General features: G+C 41.7%; 1 protein-coding gene across 1 annotated transcript in view; it reads left to right on the forward strand.

Moving 5' to 3' along the window:
• The window catches only part of LOC311053980 (E3 ubiquitin-protein ligase TRIM21-like), a 17,358-nt gene extending 3,827 nt beyond the window's left edge, over positions 1 to 13,531 (forward strand). Inside the window, exons 3-13 of the mRNA XM_084069824.1 lie at positions 998 to 1,224; positions 1,788 to 2,191; positions 3,809 to 3,989; positions 6,489 to 6,584; positions 6,699 to 6,788; positions 7,442 to 7,585; positions 8,884 to 9,031; positions 9,703 to 9,747; positions 10,349 to 10,375; positions 10,872 to 11,047; positions 12,292 to 13,531. Of these exons, the coding sequence (XP_083925950.1) occupies positions 1,021 to 1,224; positions 1,788 to 2,191; positions 3,809 to 3,989; positions 6,489 to 6,584; positions 6,699 to 6,788; positions 7,442 to 7,585; positions 8,884 to 9,031; positions 9,703 to 9,747; positions 10,349 to 10,375; positions 10,872 to 11,047; positions 12,292 to 12,660 (1,884 nt within the window). The 5' untranslated portion in view covers positions 998 to 1,020 and the 3' untranslated portion in view covers positions 12,661 to 13,531. The remainder of the gene's footprint in view (positions 1 to 997; positions 1,225 to 1,787; positions 2,192 to 3,808; positions 3,990 to 6,488; positions 6,585 to 6,698; positions 6,789 to 7,441; positions 7,586 to 8,883; positions 9,032 to 9,702; positions 9,748 to 10,348; positions 10,376 to 10,871; positions 11,048 to 12,291) is intronic.
• Positions 13,532 to 20,931: the final 7,400 nt, after the last annotated feature.

Here is a 20,931-nt window from a genome sequence, read left to right on the forward strand (position 1 = left end):
CTTCAATGGTCATAAATCAATGTGCAGTGTCCTGAAGCTCTGCTGGCAAACTGGACAAGGACCAGATTTGTGACTCGTTTTGTGTTCTTTTGTCACCGGTGAGAAAAATCTCAGTGACAAGTGTCCTATCAAAACAAAGTGGACAGCAGTGCTGAAGCACTTCCGTTTTCATTTGTGCATGTGTGAATGGTACAGGAGAAGCTATGAATACATAAATATTCACAGCCATGCATAATGGTTGCACCGTATGCGGGCCATTGCAGATGTGGCCAGTTGCATAATTATTGAGATGCATAAAGCAGCATCAGGCGAACGTGTAGCTTTATAAATCTAACGAAAATAATGTGTCTGCTCTGCATATATCCGTCCGTGGGTACACACAGAAGCATTTTTACGACCGAGGTGTTCATGCCTTCTTGTGAAAGTTCAAAGGAACTTTGTAAATGAAGATGGAAGAAGCCTGTGGAATAATTTTCAGCGGTTTGCAGTTACAAAATATAGTTAAAAGAATAGAGAAGAAGAAACAAAGGGGAAAAGTCAGATAACAGGACAACAATATCAAATATCTCCATTATGCAAGCATAAAGAGAGTAAAATTCTATATAGCCTACACTGAACAGAGGTGGGCACTGGGCAACTATTACTTTTTGATCTGCAGGTGATCAGTTTGGGCTATTGAGCTTATCAATTCAGTTGATCAAAATCAACCATTATTATTTGATGTGCATAAAACGTAATAATTTCTTTTAAATTACTGACTCATGAAAGTGGTCCTTGGTGCAAAAACCTAGGGGCTGGTAGCAGGGCTTTGACTCGCTTTCATGGTGAATTCAAGCTTGTGATGCGACAGGTTGTGAGCTTCTAGATCTGCTATTTGTTCTACTTTTGCGGGACACTGTCGCACAGCAAAGTATAGAAATAACTAGGGCATTCATTTACAAAAATACCCCACAAAGCCATGATATATATAAATTAAATGATAATGTCTTTCTTACAGCTCATTGGTAAACTCGGGACGTCATGGCCCTGTCGGCAGCCTTCCTGTCTGAAGACCAGTTCACCTGCTCCATCTGCCTGGATGTGTTCACCAACCCGGTGTCCACGCCGTGCGGACACAGCTTCTGCCTGGCCTGCATCTCCTCCTACTGGGACGGTGGCAACAGCACCAAGCCCTGCCTCTGTCCTCTCTGCAAGGAGTCCTTCCGCAAGCGGCCGGACCTCCAGGTACGCGTCGACAAATAATCTCTCAAAAACACAAAAATTTCACAAAAACATTTGAGCAGATATATACAAGCTCATAGCGCGGTACCGAGTGCCACGCTATGAGCTTGTAGATCTGCAATTTTTGGGGGGAAAAATCGTGAAAATGTGTGCAAATCTTTGAATATATATATTCTTTTTTAAAGCCAACATCTTTTACTCAAATCTTTGCTTCTGGGGGGTCCCTGGAACAAAATATTGAGAACCACTGATATAACAACATAGGTTTTTTCCAAAAACTGTTAGGATTTCGAAGACAATTGGAGAATCCCCAGAAGCAAAGATTTGAGTTAAAAATGTTCGCTCTAGCAAAGATTTGCGCAAAATGTCTAAGTTTTTCCCCCAAAATAGCAGATCTACAAGCTCATAGCGCGGCACTCGGCGCCGCGCTATGAGCTTGTATATCTGCTATTTTTGAATAGCCAAAGAAATCTAAAGTGACAGAGATGCGTTCCCGGCTTGAATGGGTTAAGGGTCCCGGTTTGGGCTTTTTTTGAAAAATAATATGGTCGCCCTACTACCTCCAGGTCAACAGGACCTTGAAGGAGATCACGGAGCAGTTCAAACAGGTGGCCAGCATGTCAGCAGCAGGACCGGCCGCCGTAACCAGAGAGTCGGGTGGAGGTGGAGGTGTAGGGCAGGCGGAGGAAGATCAATCTGGCACTCACCATCCACATCACCACAACCAGCCGCCGTCCCCCTCCCTCAGGCCAGGGGGGGTGCCATTGCCGGGGAGCGTGTTCGCAGAGTTGATGACGCGCCTGCAGCGTCCCGTGGGCGACAGGGCACCGCCTCCTCTGCCGCCCCCCTCCCGTCCTCACTCCACACCCATACAAACACAGACCCAGGCCGTCGATGTCCCGGCCCCGTCTCCACGCGAGCGGGCACACGGGCACCTGGACCTCCCTCCTCCCTATTCACCCCCTCGCAGGTATTGAGCCGCTTAATCTAACACTTAATTTATCATTGAAAATTTACAATTGAAAGGATAACCAGGACCTCATTGACAGTAATGGTAAACAAAAAGGTATAGCTCCACTGGGATTTCCTGACAGTGTGGGGAGGGAGTCGCCTGAAAACACGCCTATACTGCAGCAACTGTGGTAATAGCCGAGTTTCACCGTGTTAGAGATCCTTCAGCGAGGTTACAGTTTAGCACATGGTGGCACTTCCCTATCACACCAAATTTGTATCACACCCTAGGCTGTTTGTTTTACATTTTGCTTAAACGCTACAGGAGGGGGAAAAAGATTGCAGGCTTGTAAGCAAGCATCACAGCTGCAGCTACTGTAATCAAATTAGTAATGGGTGTGAATCAATCAGAATCAGAACCAATCACATTCAGAGACATTTCCATCTAATACAGTCTTCCAGGTCAAGTATTGGAATTGGGTGTAAATACCAAGCTCCAATTTATCTCTAATTATAAAAGGTTAGTGTTTTCTTAACTGTAGAGATTGCTTTCCATGCAGCATGAGAAAGAGTCCACAGGTTCAATGGCAGTTTCTCAACACAATGTACATTACCACTGTTTCCCCAAACCCTGACTGATTCTTGTCTATTAACAACTGATGATCAATTATCCCTAAAACTCTCAGGCCTTTATACCACTGGTTCGGTGGACCCCCAGGGGTCCTTGAGGTGGTTCCAGGGGTCCTCACTCAGCTAAATGATTGATAGTTAGGAACTAAATGGACCCTAATGGGTCTGTAACTCTGAAAGTGTACAAATGGAACAAAATGGACCATAAGGGTCCATTTGGTTCCATTTGTATCATAGTTAAATTAACACAGATCATTTTACATTGTAGAGCTCTGTAGTCCCAGAGATAAAAGATAATGTCAAATGGTGGTCTGTTGCCTAATGCATATCGTTGTTGTCGGGCAGAAACCAGCTAACTCCATTTTGACGCTTTTGCATTTCTTTCCCCCATAAATCAGTGCTATTGAACACCCTTTACGTCTGTGTGTTGGTTAAAACATATTGAACCAATGTAAAGTATTAAAAATCACACCCTGTGTGAAGGTAGCGGCGCCTTTGATACATTTTTTACCGAGTGCCGCGCTATTGTGTTTATAATGTGTTTATAGCCATGTGTCACGTGAAGCTTGACCAATCACTTTGTTGACGGGTCTGACCAATCAGAACGTTGACGGGTCTGACCAATCAGAACGTTGACGGTGAACACGGACAAAGTCAGGTATAGAGCAGGATATCCGCTCTATACCTAAAGGTATAGAGCGGCTAGCGCCGCTAAAAAGCGGTTCTGACAAAACCAGCTAACTCCATTGTATCCTCAAACTTTCTGCTACACCAGCTAACTCCACCAAAGGCTACCTCCAACCTCATTGTGAGCTTGGAGGTCCATTCAGCTGTTCTTTTCAATGATGAACAAAACCTCCTAACTCCACTTTTTGTTTTGTTTTTTTCATTTCCTGAAAAATGAACATTTTGGAGCTGGTTTCTGCCCGACAGCAGAGATATCAAACTGTGTATCCTTGAGAAAACAAAAAGTATACAATTAATTAATTATTCGCCACTATCACAGGTACACGTTGAGCGGTCCATCTGACTCTTCCCTCAACCTCCCGCTGTGTCCTGTCCACCAGAGGGGGCTGGAGTTCTTCTGTCGTACGGACCAGACGTGTGTGTGCAGTGTGTGTCTGGAGAGCACCGAGCACCGGGGGCACAGTTCTATCCCCGCCAAGAGAGAATGGCACATCAAGAAGGTATGCCAGGGGCACAGCTTCAGGGGGGGGGCTGAGGGGGGCGACTGCCCAAGGGCCCCGTGACTCCCAGAGAGTCTGTGACATCTACCTTTATGCAGTGGTGGAAAAAAGTACTCAAATTCTTTACTTAAGTAAAAGTATCAATACCGCAATATAGACATACTAAAGTTACAAGTAAAAGTCCAGAATTCCAAATTTACTTGAACGTATTGGCATCAAAATGTGCTTAAAGTACCAAAAGTAAAAGTACTAAAATGTTTGAAAATAGCAGATCTACAAGCTCACAATGCGTCGCATCGCGACGCGTTGGGAGCTTGTTGATCGACTATTTTCAAATCGCCTATGTATAAAATAGGGATAAAGTGGTTAATGTATGTTATATCATAATTTATATCTGAAAAGTAACTAGTAACTAAAGTTTTCAAATAATTGTAGTGCAGTAAAAGTACAATATTTGCCTCTGAGGTGTAGTGGAGTAGAAGTAAAAGTATTGGAAATTGGAAATACTCAAGTAAAGTACAAATACCTCAACATTTTACTTGAATACAGTACTTAAGTAAATGTACTTAGTTACTTTCCACCACTGCCTTTATGTTATGTTAGCCCTGCGTGGGCCCATAGGCGGATTAGGAAGAAACGGGCCCCTGGGCCGAGACACGCAAAAGGCCCCCCCGCCCCCTTCCGTGGGTGCACGCGCGCGCAGCGCGCGTGCACCCACGCACCCACCCCCGCGCGCGCGGAGCGCGCTCGCGAAATTTCGGTTAATAATGGAAATTAATAGGGTTTTTTTCGGTTAAAAACGTCTGTGCACGGCGGCAGATAGGCTAATATAATGCATGTTTTACCTATAACTTAAATACAAAGAAATTGTTCGGTTATATTGCGGTTAATAAGGGAAATTATTAGGGTTTTTTTATGTTAAAATTGTTAAAAAAATATGTTAAACATTTTTTTTATAAAAAAAAAAAAAAAGGCTCAAGCTCAGGGGCCCCCCTAGCTCAGGGGCCCCTGGGCCTGGGCCCAGTCGGCCCGTTGGGTAATCCTCCTCTGCGTGGGCCCCTGGCGTGTCAGGTGGGCCCATCATCACATGTAATGTAATGTAAGTAGTTGTAGTAACTGATCGAAGCGGGTTCCAAAATGACATGGACGCTGTCCCTGGTACTGAACTCTTAGGTTGTGTGTGTGTGTGTGTGTGTGTGTGTGTGTGTGTGTGTGTGTGTGTGTGTGTGTGTGTGTGTGTGTGTGTGTGTGTGTGTGTGTGTGTGTACACTGTCATGCATGATTTGTGCTGTGCAGGCAGGCATCCATTGTAGTGTTATTTTGTTCAAGAATCAAGATTTTTTTTTGAGTGGTGCCAGCCACTCCTACACTTGACCGTGTGTGTGGGTCCGTCCGTCCGTCCGTTTGAGCACGGCCTCAACAGCTGCAGCTGATTGCAACTAAAGGATGCAACCAGTTACACTAATTCAAAGGCACCACTCTCTTCCCACTGGGTGTGATTTTTCTTTTTGTCACATCACAGGTTTACAGGTGTAAAGAAGTGGATGAAATGAACTTGTTAACTTATATAGCCTACATATTTTCGTGAAGATGTCTTAAATGCTTTGAATTTGTATGGAAAAAAAAATGTTGTAACAGCATTGTGCTTTTCTGAACCTGGCTTGTCCACCATGCAAGGAACGAATAGAGCGTAGAGGTCAATCATGTGCTTTGCCCCAGGGCCCGGCTTTAACTTGTTCCACCACTGCTGTCTGGTAAAGGATTTTAAAGGGAAAATAGCATTGCTGGCATTCCATTCATTGGCGTAACACTGAGCGGCCGTCTGTGTAAATAGCTGAAAGGTTTACGTGTATGTGAGAACTACAACCCTTTACTTCCTGGTTCTTAGATGCTACCGTTGGTGGTTTGCCGTTTTCACAGCAAAATAGTTATCTCAACATGAATCAGGTTGATGTGATGATGGCATTAGACCGTATGGCTCATGAAATGCACCACGGGAATTGTAGGACACAGAGAAAGGCCAGAACAGACAGAAATAGGAATCTTCCCTGTTTATATACAGTAGACCGTAAATCTAAATATTCTTTCTATAGGCTATAAAAAACATGCTATCACTTAACCCATTAAGAACTGGAACGCATCTGTTTTTCTAAAATAGATCTGCTATTTTAGAAAAATTGTGAAAATGTGTGCAAATCTTTGAATATATGTATTCTTTTAAAGCGAACATTTTTAACTCAATATTTTGAGGTGGGGGGTCCGCGGCCAAATACATATCATTTTGGTTTGAGAGTTTGAAAGTTTGAGAAACACAAACATACGCTTTTTAGAAAACTGTTGGATTTAAAAGACATTTGTAGAATCGGCTTCAGGTCTCAGGCTTCAGATTCAACACGTTGTGGGCTAGTGTGTGTTGTTGCGTATTGGCACGAGGAGTGGTATACTGTATGTGGACAGTATGCGTGAACGTCTGTGCTAACGTTTTGTCTTCTCCTGCAGTCCCAGTTAGGTATCACCGAGGTGGAGCTGAGGGATCTGATCTCAGAGCGAGAGCGCAAAGTGGAGGAGATACAGACTTCACTGCAGCACATAAAGGTAAACTGTGTGATCACCATCACCAACTATTAGAATGGCTCTACCTTGTTTGTAAATGTAAACTAAAACATTCTAAGTTAACTGAATCCACCTGCCGTCTCCTGCTTGATCCAGGCGTGTGCGGAGAGAGAGACGAATGGCAGTGTGCGTGTGTTTTCACAACTTGTCACCAGTGTGGAACGCTGCCAGTCTGAAGTGTTGGAGGTAAGCAGCTCATAAATAATCCCACTCTACTCTGCAAGTGTACAAGTCGAGTCGAGTTAAAGCTTCAATCCGTAACTTTCATGTCCTACCTGGAATTTGAATCCCGAACCCTGTGCGAGTGCCGAAAGTTGTACTGTTGAGCTACTGTACAACTTAGTATAATAGGTGTCTGACCTGACCACAGGATCTAAAAGTCTTAATAGAAGAGCAAGTAGACCACCTCCAACTTCCAATGGATACAATGAAGTTATTACTGTATTTAAAACCCACAGACAAGACTTTTAACATTTCAACCTGGTGTCAGTGTAATTATAGGGAACATTTTTAACATTTTTATTTCCAAGGCTACTTTTTGTTTCTCCTTGTCACCTGTAACCTGTTCTTAACTGTTGTTCTGTCTTTGAATTCCCCCCGCGGGACCAATAAAGGTCTTATCTTATCTCAACTTGTCACGATGAAATGTGTTGTGAGCTTGTAGATGAGCTATAGTTTCACTACTTTTTAATAATATACGACTTGTCATACGACTGTGTATAAAATAGAGCATTATTTTATGGGGAAAAAAGATGAAATATGAAGATACAAGGATTGCTCGACAGCGACGATGTGAAAACAGACGCTAAGAATAATGTGTTTCTGTTTGTCACTAACAGGTGATCGAGGTGGCGAGGCGTTCGGCGGAGCAGAGAGCACAGAGTCTGCTCAGAGAGCTGGAGAAGGAGCTAGATGAACTGAGGAAGAGGAGCACTGCACTGGGACAGCTCGCTCAGTCTGAAGACTATGTCCTCTTCCTTAAGGTATTGAGGAAGAAATGATATGGCTGCTTATATCTAACCTTTATATTTTGCCATCACTTCTAATACTTCTACAATATTTGACAGGTTGTAAGAGCCTAAATGTCTCCACTAGGCCTAATAGCTATTGTTTTGGTAGAGCCTATCTTGTTATGGTTCAGTTTGTCCTTCAGGCAGCTACAGTATAGCTATGATCTCTGCCCTGTGCTCTTGGCAGAACTACCGTACCACTGACATGAGTGTTAATGTACTTCTGACCATGATATCATGTACATAAAGCATAACCACCTCCACCTAGAATACTGCCTCGACTCCTATGTGCCTCCTATCGATTGCTGATTGATCCAGATCCATCCTTCTTTCTCCCCAATTTAGTCATTATGCTAATTGATTCCTCCCCACACACATGTATGTGTGTTGTCACTGCTGTTGTATCCTACTGGCTCACCTGCCAGTGAGGAGCCCCCACCGAGAGCCTCCGTCCTACTCCTCCCACCCAACACTCCCTGCTGACAGGTGCCGCTCCAGCCCGTAGGAGTACGTGCAGTGACAAATATCACCCTCCCTGCCCGGCTCCCCTCCCCCGAACATGGCCCAATTGTGTTAGTATAGATGCTCGACAGTGCACCACCACGGTGGATTCGAACCCCCAGACTCCGGCGGTGGAGGCAAAGGAAGCCGTCTTTTTTGACCAATCATGTTGGTCTTTTCATGCCCTGGGAATGATCTGCACAGCATCAACGTAACTTCCTTAGGCGGTACTTCCTGTACAGTAGTTCCACCTAGACACTTGTTTCACGAGCAGTTCTTGCTCAGTAGATAGATACGTCTTCACCAGTATTTCCCAAACACTGGTTCGGGACCCATTTTTACGCCAAGGGCCCTTTTTTCTATTATTGTTTGATTAAGATTCTCCAAAAAAATACATATATATAAATATATACACACACAGAGAGAGAGAGAGAGAGAGAGAGAGAGAGAGAGAGAGAGAGAGAGAGAGAGAGAGAGAGAGAGAGAGAGAGAGAGAGAGAGAGATTGATTTTAAGAAGTAGTGAAAATAGCCGATCTACAAGCACACAATGTGTCGCATCAAATTCCTCTTTTGGGTCTCGAGCTAAAAAGTTTGGGAACCACTGGTCTACACAGGATGTAACCACTTTCAACCTGGCGTCCTTATTTTGGGCAGGTTATTTATAGGACAAAGTCAAACATGCCCCCCCCCCATATCAAAAATAGATGATCTAACGTGATGACTTTAAGTTTTCTTCAAACTATCTCTTGTCTTCATTCGCTCCCTGCAGACTTTCCCTGCCCTCTCCAGCCGTCCACTGACCAAGGATTGGTCGGACGCCCATGTGACATCAGAGCTGACTTCAGGAGTGGTTCTCAGATCTGTTACGCAGATGATGGAGCGCTTTCAGGAGGAGCTGAGGAAACTGCCAGAAATCTGTAAGTCCACACACCTGAAGGGCAGCTATTATTTAAAACCCAATGGACTTCAGGGTGAGCCAAAACAATAATCAAATAAACAAAAGGGAACTAAAAATTAATTACCCAAACTTACCCAATCAAATCAAAAGACAAATCAATAACCCAACACCTAATCAAAACATAGGAGAAAAATGTATTAAAATAAAGGCTACCCACCCCTACAAAACCCCAGGCTGTTAAAACACTGAGCATCTCTAACAAACATTCTACAAAGTGTGGCAGTCTGGCTGGCATCAAAAGAGGAAAGCCTGCCTTTTAAACTTCCAGAAGGCTAGAACCAATCAGCTCCAACAACCTGCAAAATTCAGTCACTCACTCATTCAATCAGCCCGGCACACCTGCAGCCCATCACGCAGTGCTTGTGCACACACACTCCTCTCACTACTCTTCCATTGAGACATTTAGATCCTGTGATCAGGTAGGACACCTACTGGTTGACAAGTAGTACTGCCTGAAGGTCAAAATAGTATTTCTCCATCAGCAAGCAGGCATGCTCTCTATTAGCTCAAAGGTCTGAGTTTTGACACTCAGGTGAGGGACCAAGGGCTGAAACTTGGGTACGGATTGGAGCTTTAAGTGGTTATAGAATAATGACAACAATGACAATACCATATCCTTCCTATGAACAGGTCACAGGTCCCCATCGGAACAATCAGTAACCAGGTCCAACCCAAGTAAGTTCTCACTGCCTAATAGATGTGTCTGTCACACATTCCTAGTGTGTTTTGTTTCACTTGTACTCCTTGGCGTTCGATGATTCAGAGAGTTGCTGTTTCCATTAGGCAATGTGTCTATGTGTTGCACCCTCTATGTGTTTATTGTTTTACTCTTAGTATTTTATATTTGTTTACTGTAGGGTTGTCCGATATTGGCTTTTTTACCGATAACCGATATACCGATATTGTCCAACTCTTAATTACCGATACCGATATCAACCGATACCGATATATGCGGGGATTACTGTGATTAGGGTAAGCTTAAATTTCATATCACACACACCATATACAGTAAAAACTCCTGTAACTTATTTATAAAGCAAAAAAAAAAAAAAAAATCTCCAAAAAACGATACCGATATTTTCCCGATATCGATTTTTATGCTAATATCGGCCGATAATATCGGGAGGCCGATAATATCGGACATCCCTAGTTTACTGAGTGTACAGGACCTTGGTTCAACACTGTTGTTATAAATGTCCTCTATAAATAAAGTGGATTGGATTGGATTTTAACATCTTTAACTTCAACCTTTTCCATCTTTCTCTCTCCTCTGCAGAGGTGAGGAGGGTGCAAGAATATGCAGGTAAACCATTCAATTCAGTTCTACTGTAGATGATATTTACATGAACACAATACAACATGAAAGAACTGAGAAGAAATGCAACATCAAAGTTGCATGCTACACATCCGTACAGGGTTTCATTTGTAATTTATTTTATTAATAAATAAAAAGTGGGTGCGGTGGGTGGATTTGTTAACATACATTCTAAACTAAATTGTTATGATATTATCAAACATAAATATCAAACATATCAGGCCCAAAAGGAAATGCATGTATTAAATCCAGTCTTACCAGAACCAGGTATAAAATATCCCCACCGGCCATAAACATGAAATCAACAGAAATCCCCCATCTCTCCCAACAAATCCAACCCTGAGTATATACTGTAACACTACATCAATGCTGTTGCATTGAATTTGTTTATTGAGTTCCAGGACTTTTGTGACATTCAGTCATTGCCTCAGCTATCTGCCGATGATCAGTCTAACTATCAAATCTCTCGCTCTCATTGTGTCAGCTGACATCACGCTAGACCCCAACACGTCCCATCCACGTCTTATCATTGCTCTGGATGGTAAACAGGTGTCCTGCGGTGACCGTAATCAGACACTACCAGGGAACGCGGAGCGTTTCGACAGGGTGGTGTGTGTTCTCGCCCGCGAGGGCTTCAGCTCTGGAAGACATTACTGGGAGGTAGGTAGTATACGCTTTCCCAAACAGTTATAGAGCCCATTCTACATGCATATACTGATTGTACAAATGGCCTGTGCCTGTGTCAGTGGTGTAAAGTAACTAAGTACTGTACTTAAGTACAATTTTGAGGTATTTCTTAGTTTACTGGAGTATTTAAAATGTTCAGTACTTTTACTTCTACTCCACTAGTATCTCAGAGGCAAATATTGTACTTTTACTCCACTGCAATTATTGGAAAACTTTAGTTACTAGTTACTTTATAGATACATACATAATATAATATATTGCTGTATGCCCTTTTACTGTGATGAATGGCACAATATATATTTATTTCCAGTTAAGGCTGACTTATAGCTACTGTACTTAGTTTCCCAGCGGTGTTGTGCACCAAAAATAGATCAGGAAATAAGTCCCAAGTGCCAGAAGGCCAGGTCAGTCCCTAGGTCTTTAATACTGTTTTTATTGCTGCTATTTCACACAAACACAATACCTTTGACTCAATGTCTACCTACTGGTGGCCTACAGTATACACTACGCAGGCATCTTTATATTTGAATGTTATCCTATTTTTTACTGTTACTACTTATTCTCTACTCTTACCTTTATCTTTGTTTCATCATTACTGTGGTCCTGCGATCACAACTGAATTTCCCTTGGTATCAATGGTCTATCTATCTGTGGGTCTCCTTAAGACTGTTTCTGTATCATGTGTAAACATGCCAATACTACAGGCAACGCACTATACAGTACATAAACAAAACACAGACAATCATGTACAGATTTAAATATAAAATAAATACATACAAAATAACTCAACCAATAGCTCTTCTTGTTTGATAAGCAGCTGGCAATAACAACATTAGTATGAGGAAATGTGTGTACGTCATTTATGACTGTAAATTAGTGGTGGAAAAAGTACTTGCATGTTTTACTTAAATAAAAGTATCAATACTACAATGTAGAAACACTCTGTTACAAGTAAAAGTCAGGTAATCCAAATTTACTTGGGTGAAAGTACAAAAGTATTGGCATCAAAATATACTTCTTATACTACTTCTGACTCTGAGATGTAGTGGAGTAGAAGTAAAAGCATTGAAAATTGGAAATAGGCCTACCTCAAATTTGTACTTAAGTACAATACTTGAGTACATGTAGGCTACTTAGTTGCTTTCCACCACTGAGGAAATGTGCACATACTGTACGTGACGTCATTTACGACCGTAAATGTCATCTTTCTGCTCCAGGTGGAGGTCGGCGGGAAGACCGACTGGGACCTCGGAGTGGCGAGCCGGTCCGGCAACCGAAAGGGCAAGATCACCGTGAGCCCCGCCAACGGCTACTGGTTCCTCAGCCTGCGGGATCGGACCGACTACGCCTTCCGCACGGAGCCCTCCACCGCCCTGTCGCTCAGCCTGAGGCCCTCCCGCATCGGCATCTACGTGGACTGTGACAAGGGCCTGGTGTCCTTCTACAACGTGGACGCCAAGGTCCTGATCTACACGTTCATGGACAGCTTCTCCGACACCATCCACCCGTTCTTCAGCCCCTGTAACAATAAGTCCGGAAAGAACGACGCTCCGCTCATCATCTGCCCCGTCGCAATGCCAGAGTGAAAACGAATGTCACAGGTTAAAGCTGCAGACCGGGACTTATTTTAACCGCATGAACCCCTAGTTTTTCCCCCCTATTCTGCGGCGAACATTCCGTGAAAATGGTCAATCTCTAAGTAGTTCTGCCCGAAGCTCATAAGCACATACTCGCCTCTGGCTATGCAGGGATTCCCTCATGGAAATGCAGTAGAAGTTTGGTCTCCCTCGCGGGGAGACAGTGTTTCGAATCCCGGGTAGGACATGAAACTAAAGGATTGCAGCTTTAAGAGCAAATAGGCCATTCAGTCATGTTACAGATAGACTACTATTGTAGGCTTGTTAAAACACCACAACACCACAACTATACTGATATACTTCTATGACAGACATTGATTAAAGTATTGACCTCAGTACTGTGTTTACCTAGACCTCTGTTATGATGATGATGATGATGATGAGCGCCTGTCATGCAAGTTGAATTATTGCATTCAAGATGCCACAGAACAGAAGTGCCATGAAGTACCTCTACAAATGTATTTGAATTGGTAATCACAAGACTAAAGCCTAATTTATACTTGGTCGTATGCCAAAAAATGCCTACCAACAAGCAGATCTACAAGCTCTTGTACATCTGCTAGTTTGGCTGTGCAACACCTACACACGATGCACACAACGAAGAGTATAAAGTAAACTTGAACTCTTCTGAGACAGGTGGTTTATGTAAATATTTAAATATGCAAACACAGCGACAGGGGTGGAGATCCACTGAACAGATTAATGTTCACAAACCATGTCATTTATTATGTAGATATGAAAAACACATTTATCTTTAGCACAACTGTGCACATAATGCTGGGTATTGTTATGGGAATTTAGCCACACATTTTGAAAAGTATTCAATGGTTTTTCCTGCATCTGACTTTTCTATAATACACAATAAAATGTAAAACAAATAACTTAATAAGTGTTAATGTAAATTGAGAGTGCAAAAGCTGACCCTTATGGGACAATGTTTACACTCCATTGGTTAAATGAAGACTCCTGGTTTTATAATGTGTATAGATATGGGGGACAGTCTGTTGAGGATTGAATGCTGTGTGTGAACTTTTGTTGTTGATGTTTTTGTTTGGCGTTATGACAACTCAGCAGTCTAGCTATTGACCGTATGAAAATATGTTATATTTTATATACATTTTTAAAATAAAAATGAAAAGTCCTGTGATTTATAAAGTCCACACAATAAGCTTCAATATTACATTTTGTATTATGATATTACAGTAATCTTCAGTCCTCTGTGATGCAATTAGCAGCAAACCCTTTTCTGCATCGATTAAAAGTGTAATGTACCAACATAATAGACATTTAACAACGGCATTAGAGCTGATCCACATTGCCATAATGTGTATGTGAGTGAATGTATATGTACAGTGTATGGATAGGCAATAGGCATATATCTTTTACTTTTCAAACTGTCTTGTTTTTTAATGGATTTGTAATAGCTAATGTATAGTATGAGTATTTCATTGCTTTACTTTTTGCCTGCTGAAAGCAACATTTAGGGATCACACTTCTTAATTATTTTTATGTTATTGATTTTTTAAAACAGATCACACTTTTTTATGTTGTTGCATTGCAGTATAATGACAATAAAGTATTCTATTCTATTCTATTCTATTCTATAATATTGTGTGAAGAGTACCTTTCATTGAACAAATTATGAGTAATATGTCATTGAACATACAGAAAATGCAATCAGGAGCACAAGAATAATCACACAAATAGCAGACATATCACCTCTGACAGGGAAGGTTACTCACAACTATTCCAGGAACTTGCATATCGTTGCTGTCAGGCAGAAACCCTGTATCTCCATATTTCATAAATCATAAATTATTACCCAATTCAAACTGTTGTATGATAGTGCTGCACACAAGTAGTGCAAATATCCAATCTACAAGCTCACAACACGTAGTGATCTTGTAGATCTGATATTTGCACTATTTTTGAAAACTGTTTGAACAACTTTGAATTTATTTCAGTCAGTCTGGATTTTTTATAAATATCTAAAGTATTAAAGGCATTGTAGGGAGTTCAGACATAATCAAAGAAAAAAACTGTTGTCAAACACCGCCCCTCCAGCAGTTCTTTTCCCCGACCACCAGGGGGTGACGCAGGGGGGACTTTTTAAATGAGTCATGCCCAAAATAGGTTGCCTTATGCGGATACAATTCGCGGAAATGCCCGACCCTACGGTTCTCTGAATTTATATTTTTAAATAGGCTCTTTCATGATAAATTGACCACATATATGAAGCTAAACAACTAAATTCTATCCAAACGATTTTTTAAAAGTAAATTATGTGCCTCAAAAAAGAAGTTTGAGAGCGTTTTAAAACCGAAAGTAAAAAGTTGATACGGGCACGGACGCGCACGGACACGCACATGCGTGCGTTAATTTACGACCCGGACATAAACAACATGAACATAAACAGAAGGGAAAATACGGATTTCAGACAGAGGACTGTGTTTCAATGAAGGAAAACACCCCAGCATCATTATATAGTGGCTGATAGTAGATAGGAGCAAATGCAAAAAATATATATATACATATTTTTTAAATTTAGGCTTAATGTTCCCTACAATGCCTTTAACGAGAGCTTGTGACTAAATAATTTGATCAATTGGAACACATTTCCCAGTAAACTTTAACACAAATAAAAAATAAAAGTAATTATAAACACATTTGTACGTTACATGTTTCTGAATTCTGAACCTCTGACCTCTCAAAATCATATCACAATCCCTCAAGGTTTTATCACCTAAGGCGGACATGTGACTTTAATTGTTAATTCAATTAACAGTGATTTCATGAGTGAAGTTGTTGCTGCTGAATTGTCTATTTTAAATTACCTTTATTGTGTAGCCATCTACAGTACAATATAGGCACCTATTTGACTCAGGAGACTCACTTTATGGGATATAGACCTTTTGAGTAGCCTATTGAGTACATGTTTATTGCAGTTAATATACAAAGCTCCCCAGCTGAGGTTGCCGGTGTGACGGATAGAATGATTTTATTTTATTTGTTGTAACAACTGAGTTGAAATCACGGCCTAAAGCTTTGGGTTTTATTTTGTTCTGGAAGTGGCATATCTCAGTCGCCCTCTACTGGCTGTTTCCGGTACAAATTCCCATTGGTGCAGGCAGGGTTTAAACCAAAGAGAAGAGAGCAACAGCCCAACTTCTGTCAAACTACAGTATGAAATTAACACATATGAATGTGTCTCCATGAGTTTTATCTTGCCTGATTGAGGTTCGATGGTCAGTTTTATCTAGGTGTCATTTTGTTTCCTTTAAATGTGGGGTTGCACAGCCTTGAGTCTGTAACTGTGACTGAAAGAGCAATACAAAATAAACTTGATTACTATGCAATTTATTTTTAATTCACAGACTGAATTTATTTTTCAACTTGGATGAATGCACAATAAAGTCATAATCTCAGTAGGCTATACAGAAAAGCAGACTTTTGTCACTTTCAATTGTGTCTGAGTGTGTGGTGTTTAGAAAATAATAAGCAAATACAAAAAATATAAATGATGAATGAAATCCAAGGTACACCAAAGGACAAGTCAAAATCTCAACGCATACCTGTATTCATAGCCTTCATCCAACCCGCAAAATATTCAAGAAAGGAGCACTGGTCTGCCTTTTTCCTATGGTTTCTGTGCACTGAGAGTTGACCCGGAAACATCATGGCGGATGATCAAGAAGTAACAGGTGACGGGTCATTGTAGTCAGAAGAATAAGGGCATTTATTAAATCAAAGAAGGTTACGTAGGCGGAGGAGGTCTGTAGAGAGCGTGAGAGGTGATCCTGGGGATGGTGAGAGGGTTTGGGAATCCAGAGAGTTTGTATATGGAGCGGTGGCAGCGGTGGCCTAGTGGTTAGAGGGGCGGCCTTGATACCGGAAGGTCCCTAGTTCGATTCCCCAATTCATCACATCAATCATGAATCACCGCTGAATAGCCCTTGAGCAAGGCTTCCTTGCAGGGTCCGGCTGGAAACAAGCTTCGTGCTTAGTCCGACACCCTGGGTAAACAACAAACTTTGCTTTGCTTTTGGTGGTGGAGATTACGGAGGAGCGTGGGTGAAGCTGGGGATTGTGGATTTACACAGGGAGCCACAGTAGTCAACTTTCAAACATTGAGCGCTAGTTCTCAGCAGTTTATATACAGTAGGCAGCCGTACTGATGGCAATGTGAAGCAGCTGGGATGATTGGGATCACTCACACCTGCGCTGAGACGCCTGGCCCTGTGATGTCGTGCAGAAGAGGGACTATAGGAACGTGTGACACAACAGTCACATAGTCAAAAAGTGATTGAAAAAACACGGTCCCCTCACGCATTAGAATGACAATATCAGTCACCAGAACCAAGGATGTGTGTTTTCAATGAATCTAACATGATTAAAAAGGAGTTTAAAGTTACAATGGGTTTACGTAGGAAGGGGGCATGTATGATAAAATGAATATCAAATGTATATATTTATTTATATATATATATAAATACTGAATCAAGCAACTTCAAAATTGCGTAGATGTTAACATTACCCCAAACATGTTTGAAAGTGAAATATTCCTTAAAACAGAGGGCCACGCCCCCTCCTCCCATTTACAAATGACTCTGCTAAGTAGGGTAAAAAGAAATCTGAAATCAAATTAAACATCTGAACATTAATATTCCACAATAGGCCTACAATATAATTTAATCAAATTAAAATCAGTGCAGTGGATCTTTAAATTCTGCTCTTGTTTATTTGATGTTAGGTGTAGACAGATATTAAGTTTATAGGCTAAAACAGGGGTTCCCAAACTTTCCCATGCAGGACCCCAAAATAGCTATTGCCCCCCCCCCCCACACTCATTGTGAAATGCTTTTTAAAAAAGAGTGAGAGAAAAAGGGGGAAATAAATAGCCAAAATAGCAGATCTACAAGCTCACAGTGTGTCGCAGCTTGTGGATTTGAAAAAAAGAGAGAAATATAAACATAGTTTATTTATATATATATATATATGAAGTATATTTCTGAATCTTGCATTTGTGATTATTGAGAATAATCTACTACCACATATGAATCACTCATTGAAGTGTCACTTAAAATATTAAAGGTCAGCGAAAGCTAGTATTAATTAATAGGACTAGGTAGTACTTATTATACACAGTATGGAGGAAATGGTTGGCTATAATGTCAAGTATATCAGAGGCATTGACAATGAGCTAAACTTGTCACACCAGTGGTATGGTCCTTGCATGTATAGCAAACATGCTTGGAGGTGACTTCTTATATTTCATGACAGTGTTGACTTTCCAACGTTCTAAACATTCTACCAATATTTGTTAGTTACATTCTGTGATTTAATTGTGGGATAAAAATGCAATTGTGCAGGCCTAACTTACGGTATAGTTTTATAGTCAATTTCAGCTCATTTGATTATGTGTTTCTGTAGATCTGTCTTGTGCAATGTTATAACGACCCCTTCTTTCTCTCTCTCTCTCTCGCACGCACGCACGCACGCGCGCACGCACGCGCGCGCGCGCACGCACACACACACACACACACACACACACACACACACACACACACACACACACACACACACACACACACACACACACACACACACACACACACACACACACAGTCTCTTCTCTTCTCTTCTCTTCTCTTCTCTTCTCTTCTCTTCTCTTCTCTTCTCTTCTCTTCTCTTCTCTTCTCTTCTCTTCTCTTCTCATGGGAGTATGTCATGGGAGTATAGTGTATGCACTTTCAGTTAAATAGACTATCAGTGCCCTCTACAGGCTCTTGCATGAGCTCACTTCACAACCTGTGGTTCAACAAATCTGTTGAACTGAACTGCCACTGTCCTAACTTGAACATTGGAAATCTGTTGATTGGAGATGGGGAAGAGAGAGGTGGAGAGGGAGAGTGGAGAGAAGAGGGAGAGGTCCCCTCCCCCTTTTTTGTTTGCCTTTTAAACTAGTTTAAAACTAGTTACTAGTGTAAAACAACTTTGAGTACAGAGAAAATAAATCTAGCTATATGCTTTTTCATAAAGAAAGGTTTTTAATCTAGTCTTAAATAAACAGAGTGTGTCTGCTTCACAGACCAAAACTGGGAGAAGAAGGTTCCACAGTTGAGGTGCCGGCAAATTAAATGCTCTGCCTCCTGTTCTAACCTGTCCTGATCTTTTTGGTGTTCTAGTAGGCTTATAAGGCTTGATGAGTTCTTTAAGATACAGTGGTGCCTGACCATCGAGAGCTTTGTATGTGAGGAGGACAACTTTAAATTTGATTATGTTACCAAGAAGCCAGTGCAGAGATGCCAGTGAAGGAGAGATATGATCTATTTTTCTATTTCCTGTCAGTACGCGCTCAGCTGTAGACTATTCCGAGACTTATTGGGGCAGCCTGATAATAATGAACTACATTAGTCCAGCCTAGAAGTAAAAAATGCGTGAACAAGTTTTTTGGCATAATTTTGAGACAGAATGTGCCTAACCTTTGCAATATTTTGAAATGTGTTTTACGTGGGAAATATTGTGATATCCTGGTCAAAGGTAACTCCCAGATTCTTTAAAGTGTCCCTGGAGGCCAAGGTAATGGCACCTAGGGAAAAAATATTATCAGCTAATTTGTCTCTAAGTAGTCTTCTCTTGCACTTTCCCCTTGTACTTAAATTATGTTGTGTTGTACTGGATGAAGTCAGACAGTCCACAATGTAACTATATATATCGTTGAGAAAGAAATAAAGAAAAGAAGCAGGATGGAAATCATGGTCTGAAGTGAGGACTGCAGCAGCTGACCGTGAAAAGTGGAAGCGCTCTGTGAAGGCCTTATGTGCCACAAGGCACGAAGTGGATAGGTAACAGGTAACTCTTTGAATGAAAATGTAGAAGCAATAGCAGTAGGAAGTAAAAAGGCATTTAGTTGTATGCAGGTGAAGCCATTCCCAGAAGCAAAAATAACTGACATGGTTTTATAACTATATATTTAACTCCAGGTGGAATGCGTTCACTTCAGCTTAATTTCATGCTTGCTCTAACAATTATCTATGTGCAATGAAATGGTGCTTAAGGGCACGGTCACACCTAAGTTTAATTCTACATGCATGGATTCTGCCAATGCTTTTCAATGGGAATGATGTGGTTTGATGGCGCTTGTGTCTTTCAGTGTGTCGCGCACACCTTGCGTTTATGCGTTCTATACGCCATGCTCGAGACAGATTTAGCTTTTACCCCTCTGTCCAATCGGGTGAGTCGAAGGCGGACCGTCCCAAGACTCAGGAAGCGACATGGTGCTTGCGATAACTGCAGGCTACGGGGAGGGTCCTGAAAGTGAGTGACAGGTGCGTTTGTGATTGGGATAGAATGTGCTGCGAGCTACTCCGGTTTTTTAGAATGTGCTGGCTGCAAAAACCAGTCGGCCGCGCACAACCTGAGTTTTTCAGCGGGCAGCCATAGTTTGCCCTAAGGGCGCAGTCACACCGAACTGGAATTTTACCTATGAGGGCGGATTGTGACGATGCTTTTCAATGGGAATGGAGCAGTTTGTTGCCATTCGCGGATTCGGTCAAAAAAACGTTCCATTCCCATTGAAAAGCATTGGCAGAATCCACCCTCATTGGTAGAATTAAACTTCGCTGTGACCGCGCCCTATTGGTGTGGTCAAAACTGGAATTAAACTTTGGTGTGACCAAGCCCTAGGGGTGTGGTCAAAACTGGAAATGTACCTATGCAGGCGGATTCTGCTAATGCTTTTCAATGGGAACAGAGCGGTTTGTTGCATTTGTGGATTTCTACAAAAACATTCTCTATTCCCATTGAAAAGCATTGGCAGAATCCGCCCTCATAGGCAAAATTGAAGTTCGGTGTGACCGCACCCTAAATGTAATCAGTCATGTTATGAGTTTCAAAACCTTGACAGAGTGGAAATCTTCTGGGAGCAAAATGATGGGTCAACTTTTCACCCCACCAACAATTACCTCTACCCCTTCTCCTTGCCCCAACGGGTTTTGTAAACAGGTTCTGCAATCTGCACCTTACCTGCCCAGCAATCTCATTGCAAAATGTGTTTTTTTTTTGGGGGGGGGGGGGGTTTACCGGGCTAGCCCAGCCTGACCACTGTTAAAGCAACCAACATCTCAACAGAGAACGTTGTCTTTTATGAACAGCTAGCCTACTGTATGTTCTATGATATGAGAGCTGACTGTTAAAAACAAAGCAATTTGTCGATTTCAA

This window comes from Gymnoscopelus microlampas (genome assembly GCF_963454915.1).
Source record: "Gymnoscopelus microlampas genome assembly, chromosome: 2".
Lineage (NCBI taxonomy): Eukaryota > Metazoa > Chordata > Actinopteri > Myctophiformes > Myctophidae > Gymnoscopelus > Gymnoscopelus microlampas.